The 12519-nt window shown below is 39.5% G+C and overlaps 1 protein-coding gene across 1 annotated transcript; it reads left to right on the top strand.

Moving 5' to 3' along the window:
* Positions 1-626: 626 nt before the first annotated feature.
* On the top strand, positions 627-4268 carry LOC129571320 (uncharacterized protein K02A2.6-like). Its single transcript, XM_055451092.1, has one exon. It carries the CDS (start codon positions 627-629, stop codon positions 4266-4268), a length of 3642 nt encoding a protein of 1213 aa, XP_055307067.1.
* The last annotated feature ends 8251 nt before the right edge of the window (positions 4269-12519 follow it).

Here is a 12519-nt window from a genome sequence, read left to right as displayed (position 1 = left end):
TCGATATTGAAAGACAGAAATTTCGAGAGTTTCGAGAAATGTCAAGCATGAGTTGATTTTGCATTAACGGAATGGCGGCAACAGTGAAGCAAAGCACAACACACGATTGTGTTGCCACACGCAAACACACGAAGAGAGTCAATGCTTGTGTGTTTATGTCCGCGTTGCTGACGTGATACCGTTTAGTCGGAGTTGTGATATAAAAAAGAATTTCGTTCTTTAAAACCAAATAGAATATACTAAAAGAAATTGTATTTATATTTTTCTTTTAAGGAAAATTACCGTTTGCGTTTGGATTAACGCCGTTTGAATTCAATATTGACGACAGCAACTGTGGTACGGGATGGAAAATTTGGATGAGACAGTTTGAATTGTTCGCCACAGCTCAAAGCGTTGATGACGATGAGAAGAAAAAAGACTGGCTATTACATTTTGCGGGTCCAAAGGTTCAAAACGTATATTTCAATCTGCCAAATGAATGTGAAGTTGAACAAGTACCGAAGGGACCATTAGCCACAGGTTACGGACAGTTCAAGTCAAATCCGTATGCAACAGCCGTGAAGAAATTGAATGACTTTTTTTAGCCAAAACGAAACGTGAGCTATGAACGACACATTTTTCGGAACATGAGCCAAGAAGCAAATGAACGTATCGATGTATTTGTAATACGTTTACGAATACAAGCGGACCGATGTGATTTTGATGAACAAATCGACCAAAATATCAAAGACCAAATAACCAGTGGTTGTCAATCGGAAGTTCTCCGTCGTAAGATTTTGGAAAAAGGTGACAAGAAATTGGATGAAATCGTTAAAATGGCCAGAATTTTTGAGAATGTCACTGAGCAACAGAAACTATTGGCAAAAAAATCTCATTCAGAAGAAAAGTCATCGATTATGCAAAACACAGTGGACGTGTGCAACATTGACACCAAGTTTGGAAACCAACGCCGATTCAAACGAACTTTCAATGACATAGTGATCGAATGTGGTCGATGTGGACGTAAGGGTCATAATGCCAACGACGAAAAATGTCCAGCTCGTGGGAAGGTTTGCCACGGCTGTGGGAAAAAGGATCATTTCCAGCGGCGATGCCGCACCCAAATGACTCAGAAGAGGAAATTCAATGATAGTCGAAGCCAAACAGACAGCAAGCGATTGAAGCGGGAGAGTGAAAATGTAAATTTGATCAAAGACGATGATGACGACTACGACGATGTGTTCTGTGATATCAATACGGAAGGCAATGAGAATAAATTGTGGTGCAACGTTGGTGGTGTCGACAAAGAAGTGGTAATTGATTCGGGCACTCGATACAATGTTGTCGATCGAGAGACATGGCAGGAGCTGAAGGCGAGTAATATCAGAACCATTGTGCGAAAGAAGGAAGTTGATATAGGATTCAAGTCCTATGGAGGCCATCGATTGAATTTTGTGGGAATGTTCCGTGCCCAACTCCAAATTGGTAAAAAGCAAATCGATGCTAATTTTTACGTTGCAGATGAATTTGGAAAATTCCTGATTGGATGGGAGAGTGGTTTTGAGCTTGGCATTCTGAAGATTGGATACGAAATAAACAATATCGAGCACGAAGAATTTGGCAAAATCAAAGGTGTCGAAGTGGAGATTCCAATCAAACCTGATGTAAAACCAGTACAGCAACCATATCGTCGAGTTCCAGCACCTTTGGAAAAGGTTGTTGATGATAAAATTGATGAGTTGTTACGAAAAGGAATCATCGAAAAGGTCAAGTCAGCTAAATGGATCACACCGTTGGTTATCGTTCCAAAGCAAAACGACGTCCGGGTGTGCATTGATATGCGACGAGCAAACGAAGCGGTGGAACGTGAAAATCATCCGCTCCCTACTATGGAAGATTTCTTGCCTGAAATACGTACGGCCAAGTATTTTTCGAAGCTTGATGTCAAGCAAGCGTACCATCAAGTGGAAATAGCGCCATCATCTCGAGACATTACGGCTTTTATTACAAAGAAGGGCTTATTTCGGTACAAAAGATTAATGTTCGGTATTACATGTGCACCGGAAATCTTTCAGAAAATTATGGAGCAAATATTACAAGGTTGTGATGGTTGCTTAAACTACATGGACGATGTGATTGTTTTCGCCCCGACAAAGGAATTGCATGACAGCCGATTGCAAAAGGTACTTGAGCGTTTGAATGAATACAATGTGACACTGAACAAGGAAAAATGTGTTTTCGGAGTTAGTGAGATTATATTTTTGGGTCACCGTTTATCTCCGGATGGAATAAAACCGACTCACGACAAGATTTTGGCCATCAAACAATTTCGTGAGCCACACTCAACTGAAGAAACAAGAAGCTACCTTGGATTGGTGAACTATTTAGGAAAATTCATACCAAACTTGGCCACCGTGTCTGAGCCACTTCGAATGTTGATAAAGAATGATGCCGTTTTTGAATGGAATGCCGAACAACAAGAAGCATTTGAAATTTTGAAGCAATGTATTTCAGAGGAGTCGACACTCGGCTATTACAATGTCAACGACCGGACACAAGTTATTGCCGATGCCAGTCCAGTTGGACTAGGTGCAGTTTTGATTCAATTTAACGAAAGGGGTGTGCCTCGAATCATTTGTTATGCGAACCGTAGTTTGACTGATGTTGAGAAGCGATATGCACAAACCGAGAAGGAAGCGCTTGCTTTAATTTGGGCGGTTGAAAGGTTTCATTTTTACCTGTTCGGAAGAGAGTTTGAGCTAATCACCGATCACAAGCCATTGGAAGTCATTTTTGGACCAAGATCAAAGCCATGTGCACGTATTGAACGATGGGTGCTGCGATTACAATCATACAAGTACAAAGTTGTGTACAAACCTGGCAAAACTAACATCGCTGACCCATTATCACGATTAATTCAAGAAACTTCGCCACAGCCAGCTGTAAGTACAAAGTCAAACGAATATGTTGCATGGATACTATCGTACGCAGAGCCTAAAGCGATCAAGTTACAAGAAATATTGAGCGAGTCGACGAAAGACGTGATGATTCAAAGCGTCAAAAGTGCGATCTATGAAAACGTTTGGAATGAATCGGCCTCACCATTCAAACATTTCGAAACTGAGCTTTGTTTCGAGGATGACATACTCTTACGCGGAAACCGAATTGTTTTGCCGGCTTGTCTTTGGAACAGAGCATTGGAACTAGCACACGAAGGTCATCCTGGTATTTCAGTCATGAAGAGGCGATTGAGATCAAAAGTTTGGTGGCCTGGATTGGATAAACAGGTCGAAGATTACGTGAAAAAGTGCAAAGGATGCACATTAGTCAGTGCAGCATCGGTTCCAGAACCGTTAAAATCAACGAAACTGCCTTCTGAACCATGGCAGCACATCGCTATCGACTTTCTGGGACCATTACCATCTGGCCACTATTTGTTCGTGGTGGTCGATTATTACAGTCGTTTCTTCGAAGTCGAGGTTATGAAAAAGATTGATGCAACCGAAACAATCAAAGCGTTGAAGGTGATCTTTGCACGGTTTGGAATTTCTCTTTCAATCAAAGCTGATAACGGGCCGGAATTTCCAAGCGAAGAATTCAAACAGTTTTGCGAAACAAACAATATTCGACTCATCAATACAACTCCTTACTGGCCTCAAGAAAACGGTGAAGTGGAAAGACAAAATCGTTCGTTGCTCAAGCGATTGAAAATCAGCCAAGACGCAAAGCGAGATTGGCGTGAAGATCTTCAAGACTTTCTTCTCATGTATCGGTCGACACCGCACTCAACAACGGGAAAAACTCCATCGGAAATGTTGTTTAACCGAAACATTCGAGACAAGTTACCGTCGATGAATCAAGGTATGGACTTTGGCGATGAAGAAACTCGAGATCGTGATAGTGTTAACAAAGCCAAGACCAAAGTGTATGCTGATTTGAAGCGACACGCAAGACCAAGCCAAATTGAAGTGGGCGATTTCGTCGTAACTAAACGTCAAATAAAAACCAACAAATTGGCTACTGACTTCGATCCAACAGTTTTCAAAGTAATCAAACGGGATGGCTCGGAGGTGTTGATTCAAAATCCTGAGACGCTCACACAATACCGTAGAAATGTCGCTCATGTAAAACTTGCAACATTCATTGACAACGACCCGAAACAATTGAACGACGGTTTGGCTGTGAAACGGAAATTCAACGAAAAAGAAGAGGAAGAAGAGCCGTTGCCCAAGCGAAAGAGACTGCCGCCGAAACGTTACAACGATTATGACTTTAAGAAGAAAAACTAAGCGTTGCATATTTGATATTTTGCATTTGGAATTTCGTATAGCTGAATTGATCTCTTTGATTTAGATTTGAAATATCATTGGTTAAATGTTAATTCGGATATTTTTATATATTTAGTAATTCAGAAAAACATAAAAAAAGGAAGTAATGTAGTATCGGTACGCAGCCAGTGGCTGCTACTGTCAAGCGTTGTGTCAATGATGTTGAATAAATGACAGTTCATATAGAGATACCAAACTGAGCGGTCGTGTTTTATTGAAAGATATTACAGACAGCACTGGCATAGACGATGTTTCGGCAACTAACGAATCGCTAAATAGAGTGAAATGCTACATCTACGCGTGTGACGACAAGTCCGTTGTTTCATTGAGTGAGATAAAAAACTCAGAAGTGATCGGCTGCTGAGAATGACTGTGGACAACAATCAACAGAAGAACAAATCGAATAAATCTTCTCGGAATATCATCCGATATCCACAATTATTGGTACTCATTTAACAATGCAACATTATTTTGTACCAACACAATGGTGTTGCAAAGATCAAACGACGACCATAATCACTCTTTAATGACTGTTGTGCCCACAGAGGTGGGGAGGAGATCGCGGAGGACTGAATAAGCGCGCGGGAGAGAAGAGCGCCGCAGTGGAACGAATGAGTGCTCCCCTTTCCACCTCTGTGGGAAATGGATGGTTTTTTCGCTTTTCGCTTGAAAATCGCCCTTCGGGTCGGTCATCGGTTCCCACTGCCCACCCAGAAAGTGTTATCGATTGTTTTATATTGGCCGAATCTTCGAATACTACCCCCTCCTTGAGAGCGCTTAAAATATAACCCCCCCCCTCAGATTTTGAAAATAATATGGAAATATGGAAAAAACTTGCCGCCCAAATTTTTTCATTTATCACATAAATAGATGGTTTTTTCGCTTGAAAATCGCCTTTAGGGTCGCCACCTCACATGAAATTTCCCGCCCGATCGATTGAGACTGGTCTAAATTTTCTCCGATTTCCCGATTTTCCACAGTAGCGCTTTTCCGAGAATTTTGCAACCAACAATTTTTAATAAGTAATTTACATAGAAGAATACCGATAAATCGGAATCTCAGAACATTTATTCCGATTTATCATTCCGATTGGTTTTAATACCGATAAATCGGAATCATTGTTCCGCTAAATTTTCTCTGCGTACTATTTGCTGAAAATAATCTGATATTCTCCACTTTTTTCTATTCAATCTCACTGCCAGAGATGAATTCTCAATGCAAACATTAATTTTCACGTAATTTTCATTGGAATAATTGGACAAATAGTCGAAAATTCACACAAATTGTATTGCCTCTTTTACCGGTTCTTGAATCGTAGAAAAAACACCGACAAACTCATTCTTTTTACAGAAATTCATTCAATGGGTGTGAAAAAGGCGATAAATTATCTAAATTCACTAAAATATTCAATCGAATAAAACCAGGAAGGCCAAATTGCAGCAAAACCAAAACGTAAACAAAAACGAGCTGTCATCATGTAATTCGGGCTTAGTTTGATGTTTGACAAGACCAAAATACATCTGCGCGAAACACTGTGTACATCACAGTCAATTCGTGATTCATTCGCACAAATGCATTGGAAGCCATTCAAAATGTCAAAGAAGCCCAGATTTCATGATGACAGCTCGTTTTTGTTTACGTTTTGGTTTTGCTGCAATTTGGCTTTCCTGGTTCTGTTCGATTTGATATTTTAGTGGATTTAGATAATTTATCGTCTATTTCAAATCCTGTTCAGAGCTAGCTCACTTACCTTCTTAGTTTCAATAATATTCTCACTGCTGAAACAAAACTTAAAACTAACTGAAAATTGAACAACCAATCTATTGAATGAAACACTTGATTTTCTTTCTTTGTTCGTTTATTGCGTTGCTTCTTATTATTGAGAGAAAAGCCGCGCTGGCGTAAAAACTCTCGCTCAAGGCTCGTGAACCGCTCTGATGCGCGTTCGATTGCTGACTAAGTCAATCGCGCGCGATTCACATTCAACCTCACTGGATGAATGCCTCTCTATACACATACATGATGTTTAAATTGTGTGTTTTGATGAACGAGAAAATAAGAAAAAGAGCATACACGCACACATTCAGCACTGAAGCGTGTACGATTCGGTACACTCTCGCCGGTGAGAATAGCTCTATTCTCACCTTTATTCTCGCTTTGATTCTGGCCAAAGCAAACTGTTGTGCTTAGTACCACAGCGCTTGCAAACGCCCTGCTTGCATTGGCCTGTGGTATGTGTCTGCGAGAAGCAATTATGGCACATACGGTGGTGATTTAAGAATGCTCTTTTTTGCGCAACAGTCATTTGCTTGAAACGTTCGCACATATGCAGATAGTGCTCACCTCCGCACTCAACACAAACTGGCTTATGCTTCTTGCCCTTAGAAGCACCTGAATGTTCGGCGGCCGGACTACCTGCGCCGCTTGTTGATGGTGCGCGCTGCACCGTTGGTTTAGGTGGCACAAACCGTTTTGGCACAGCACCTTGAGCTTGAGCTGATGTTGATGGTCGCTCATGAGATTCAATGCGATTGCATCGTTTGACCAGGAAATCAACCAACTGATCGATATTTGGTTCGCGACGGTCAACCTGCCACATCCATAGTGACCGACTAATGAAATCCAAACGATTCTGAATGATCGCTATTATCATTTGTTGCTCTTGCTCAATCGGCAAATTGAGCGTCTCAGCTCGCTCGCGCATTTCCATTATAGTTACTAGGAAACGGTTCAATGCCATTTCGTCGACCTGTGCCATTTGTTGCACTTCAAACAGCGAACGGAAAAGCGCTTCGAAATCCAAAAACGGAATTCGGACATGATGTGGCTTATTACATGCACCTTGCTCCGCCATTGTCTCATCGTTGAGGGGTGAATTTGATGAATCGTTCGCATTGCCATTGCTTGTGCTTGATTTTGGGGGTCCGGCTCTTGGCCACCCCAAGCTCCATCCATTTGGTCAAGCGCCGGTTGTTGGATTGGTTGGACGGCGCCGGCAGTTGGTTGCTCGGCAGCGACTTGCCCTTGGCCGCTTCCCTTTGCTGCTGGCACCGATAACTTTTGCTCATTTTCGCTTTGTGAAATGTGTTCATAAGTAATCATTTCATTTTGCTCTGATTGTTGTTGTTGACCTTATAATTGCTCTATTATCGACAGGCCAGCATTGTGGAAAACGCACTGAGCCTCAACATTTCCATCTCGTTGAGCGGCACGCTCCTCGTCATCCGTTAACTGCAATTCTTCTGTGAAAGCCATAAACAACTGGTTTAGATCGTTCAAGGCTTGTACACGCGAATCGCTGATGCTTAGGCCCTCAAGCATCTTCGTTATTTTATCGATGAACTTATCGCACATCTGAAAAAATACAATTCCACTTAAATCGTTGGACACAAAATAAAGGAAACAAAAAAAAGAACAAAGAAAGGAAGCACTTCTTCTTTTTTAAACACTAATCAGCACAATTTGATATTCACTGCGTAAAAATAACGGCACGACTGAATTTCACCACTTTGAAGTTTGAAAATTATTTGAATTGACGAGCTCTGCGTTTATAACTTCCTCTCTTGGCACTGATTTTTGATGTAAAATACACTGAAAGAATTACTTACTTTGCTCTGTAGCATAAAAGGTACAAAAAAATAAAAGAACTATTCTATTCTTTTTTGAATCACAACTTTCAAACCACAGCTATATTTAATTGCGTCTGCACAGTTTGGCTTTCTCCAATAGAATGTCGCACTGACGAAAAATCAATATCGATCTGACTGGACCGTGCACTATTCCTTTGGACGCGAACAACTACAACCGCACACACTTACATAATGTTCATGCTGCTGCTCTTACAGCATTCCTTGTCGCGTAAAAATGCTTTGTCTTATGGACATCGCCGCATCAATACTTCTCGTGTGTGCGTGCGCAACACGATCGCTCCACACCAAACGAAAGGCTGCGCGTTGTGCTCGAAATTGGTGTTTGCATGTTTTTGCCTGCACACTTCGATTTACAAATCCCTTTTTCTTGGAAAAACAAACCAACGAGCACACAACGGGCGATTGTTTTTTTTTTTGAATCGTAAAATTTGTTGACATCAACACATTTGCTGTATACAATGCTCTTATTGATAACGGGACAAACAAACTCGATTTTGCTTCGCACAACACATTTCGTATGCTCAAAAAAAGGGAAATGATGTTAAGGCACATGCTCTATCCAGCCTTTGAGACAACATATTTCAATGTTGATGCTGACTTTTTATCTCTCACGGGTTTCAAAGAAACGAAACTGTTTGTCAACTGATTTAAGTGCTTATGTTTTGAAACAATGTTTATTTTGTTACTAAGAACCAGCGCATTGAATTGCATATTAGCATCGATGTCAAACGAAGTCTCTTTCTCACGCTCTGGCTCTGGCTCAATCGGTAATATACATAACTTTTGTACCGGTCGCACACGGATTTTCCGTTTCGTGTTTGGTTTGTTATTGCCTGTTGGCAACAAAACAGCAACAGATCGCACTAACCCGTCTTTACTTTTGATAAGTTCATTTATTCGCCCTATTTGCCAGTATGTCGGTGCTACATTGTCTTCGCATAGCAAAACCAATTGACCAACCTTAAACTCGCTCACTTGAGTCCATTTTTTGCGCTGCATTAAAGACGACAAATAATCTTAGTGTAATGCTTTTGTTTCATCTCTCTATATTATTTTGTTCTCTTAGCATTGACTAATCAAGGAACTGTTTATTTGCACAAACACACATTTCGAATTTGACTCATTTGAGTGTCGCGCTTGAGTTAGGCTGAGATAAAAAAAACACAGATTTGCTTCTTGTCTTTCTTGCCTGGCTTTTTTCTGCTGCTGTTGTTTCCGGTATTGATGAACACACGTTTAAAACGAATACATGTCCAAGACTATGGTGAAAATGATTCTACATTTACACAATTACCGAATATTAGATATATTAGACATGTCGATTGAATTTTAGCTCACAAAATAAATAGAAAATCTCATAAATATTGCTAACAATAAATATAAAAAATGGTTAGCAATCAATTGAATTTTGATCTGATAAAGCAGCAGCGAAAGAAAAAGAAAAAAACTTTCGAATTGAATTCCTTGTGTTTTATATTATAAAGCAGCAACTGCGGCCAAGACATGCGATCGTTGCAAAATGATATTTTCCTTTTCGTATTTCATTCGTGCACGTCGACGATTTTTGTATATGCGATCAAGAGATAAGCAACGAATGAAAACAACCAACAACTGGTGCGATGTACATCGAATTCAATTCGGCTTAAAAACTCAAGTCAGCTGAGAACTTCAAAAAAACAATTCTGTGTGTATGTGTTTGTAAGCACCCATATAGAAATCTGCGCTATTAAAAACGTTTCAGTGTTGACTGGATACACATACGCGTTTGTTGTGCTTGCTGCGCTTGTGGTCTGTAGAACATAACACATAGTACCCTCATTCGTGTTTAATTCGCCATGCCAAAATTATTTATTTAAACAGGCCACCGGACGCATGAATTTCGTTTTTTTTTCTCTCGCGACTATTGCTTATTGAGTGTTGTGGGAAAAAAAGTTTGCGCAAGTGTTATGCAGGTATTTGATGTCAGTTTTAGCGATTTTTCATGATTTACTTATTTTTTGCTCACCTCCAACGCGTTTTTTGCCTTATATATCGCCGTTTGATGAAAGAAATCAACAAATGGAACAAGAATGAACAATAACCAATCGATTTTACATGAATTGTTTTTCATTTTTATTGAAAAAATTGTCATTTTTTGTAAAATTTCGACCATTTCATACATTTTTCTTCAATTAAGGCTGTTAATTGGTGCATATTTTGAATAATTTATTTGAAATAAGAATGAAAAAAATTTCTTCTGTCATTTCTAACTTAACAGAGGTTTGTTAATAGATGGAAACTGTGTATTGTATTCTTGAATAACATTGATGATGAATTGCTTCTCTTCTTCGTTTTTGCTGAGAATCATATTGTATTGGGAAAACAATTTTACCGCACGTTCAGCGGTATTGTTCACAAGGTGGACGTCCTCGCCAACTCCTAAACCTTTTCTATAATCTTCGTTGTCGTTCCATTCCGCAGGGTCAACCAATAAGAAGCCAGTTGGTAGATTGAAACGATCGAAGAACTTCATTGTATTGATTGAAATGAAATCATGAATCTGCTTCACACCGAACGATCACAGCTCTCCTTCTGTTGATTTCAACACTTTTTCAGCCATTTTCTGCTTTTGCAATGCAGCTACCATGTTTCGCTTTTCATCTAATGTGACGTCATCATCAAAAAATGCGAGTGCAACTGCTTCTTCGGATAAGTACCAAAGATGCCCGCACATTTTGGATAGAACCACATTAGATATATCCTTGTCAATTTCAGCATAATCAACACTGTCTATGATGAAATTCAAGTCAAGTCTTGGAGCCTTTATTGCTGAAGTTGTTTGGAACCAAGCTTTTATGTATGAACGCAATAAAAATATGCAAACGTCACGGATGTCATTGTATTCATTTCCCTCGAATTCGAATTGCTCTCTCAATAGGAAAATTTTCAGATCTCCAATCGCTTTTGCCATCCATCTCGCGTGATGGATTGCACCTGGTTTTTTCAGCTTATTTCCGTTCGGCAATTGTCCACCCAAAAAAATTAAGACGAGCTCCAGAAATTCGCGATAATCGGCGCGACATTGTTGTTTCTCCAAATTGTCCAAACAAAACGTGATCATTTCTCCAGCGAACTCTGGAGTGATATGAGTTTCAACCACAAGGTCTTCCATACCCGATTTATACATTTGTGTTTGCATTTCATTCCATTTGCTTTTCAATCGATTTAACATTTGAACGTCTGGACTTTTTGTTTTCGAATCGGAGCACTTTGCAAGGAAAACTGGGCTGGAATTCTAAGTCATTCCACCAAAATCGTTCGGAATTATTTTTTTCGTACATAAGATCATATTGGAGTGAATGAGAGAGATTCCACTATTTTTCGGCGTGCCACCGGAATTATTTCTCACACAATCCACTCTTCCTTGAGTTATCGGAATAAATCCGGTGGCACGCTGAAAAATAGTGGAATCTCTCTCTTTCACTCCAATATGGTGTTATGTACGAAAAAAATAATTCCGAACGATTTTGGTGGAATGACTTAGAATTCCAGCCCTGCTTTCAGAACAATTTCATAGACATGCGAGGTATAACAAACTGCGTCCCAACTTTTTTTCTAAAACTGCAACGGCACCATTATATTTGGCTGTATTCGCTGCTTCAGTGTCTGTGCATACCACTTTAACCACTTCATCCAGGCTATATTCAATGAGTGTCTCGTATACAGCTGATCCAGTGGCGACTCCTGTTTTGTTCGGTAGCTTTGGAACACGCAGAATGCGCTCCGCATCAGATTGAGTCGCAACAATTAGCAATCGTTCAACAGCGTCTGCGGTTGACAACAATTGAAGAAAAATGTATGAAATGGTCGCAATTTGACAAAAAATGACAAATTTTTCAATAATAATAAAAAAAAATTCATTTAAAATCGATTGTTTATTGTTTATTCGAGTTCCATTTGTTGATTTCTTTCATCAAACGGCGATATATAAGGCAAAAAAACGCGTTGGAGGTGATTACATTTTTAATGCCGGTAAATCTGTACAAATACCTGCATAACACTTGCGCAAACTTTTTTCCACAACACTTGCGTGTTTTATGATTTGGATTTTCTTTTTTGGTCATTTTGCAACGAAAAAAATATTTGCACGCATAAAATTCGAATAAAGTTGTAAAAAAACCAGTCTAATGATTCACTACACTCAAACTCACGAACGAAGGTCACATTCTTCTATTTCTGTGCGCACAATTTTGTTAAATTTTTTCTGATTGGTTCTGGACTGAACGGTTTATTCTAAATATATGCAAACATACCACAAAACTAATCACAAGCACATGAAGACGCTCAACATCAGCTATTGTTTCGTTCAATTGCACTGCTCACACTAACAAACTAAACATTATTCTGATCCATTATTCATATCGTATTTTACATTGCCTACAATACAGACTCTATCTAATTAAATTCCATGAAAATTTTTGCTGTTTGGTAGTAAAATTGATTAGGACGACCGTCTTATTGCGATATATATTTAAATTGTAATGAGAAAAGCTGAACTATGGTACGAATGGTTTATGCAATAC

The sequence above is a fragment of the Sitodiplosis mosellana genome, unplaced genomic scaffold (assembly GCF_009176505.1).
Source record: "Sitodiplosis mosellana isolate CC-2019 unplaced genomic scaffold, AAFC_SMos_1.0 Smas_scaffold_1981, whole genome shotgun sequence".
NCBI classification, from domain to species: domain Eukaryota; kingdom Metazoa; phylum Arthropoda; class Insecta; order Diptera; family Cecidomyiidae; genus Sitodiplosis; species Sitodiplosis mosellana.
This window is presented reverse-complemented; position numbering and strand designations above follow the sequence as displayed.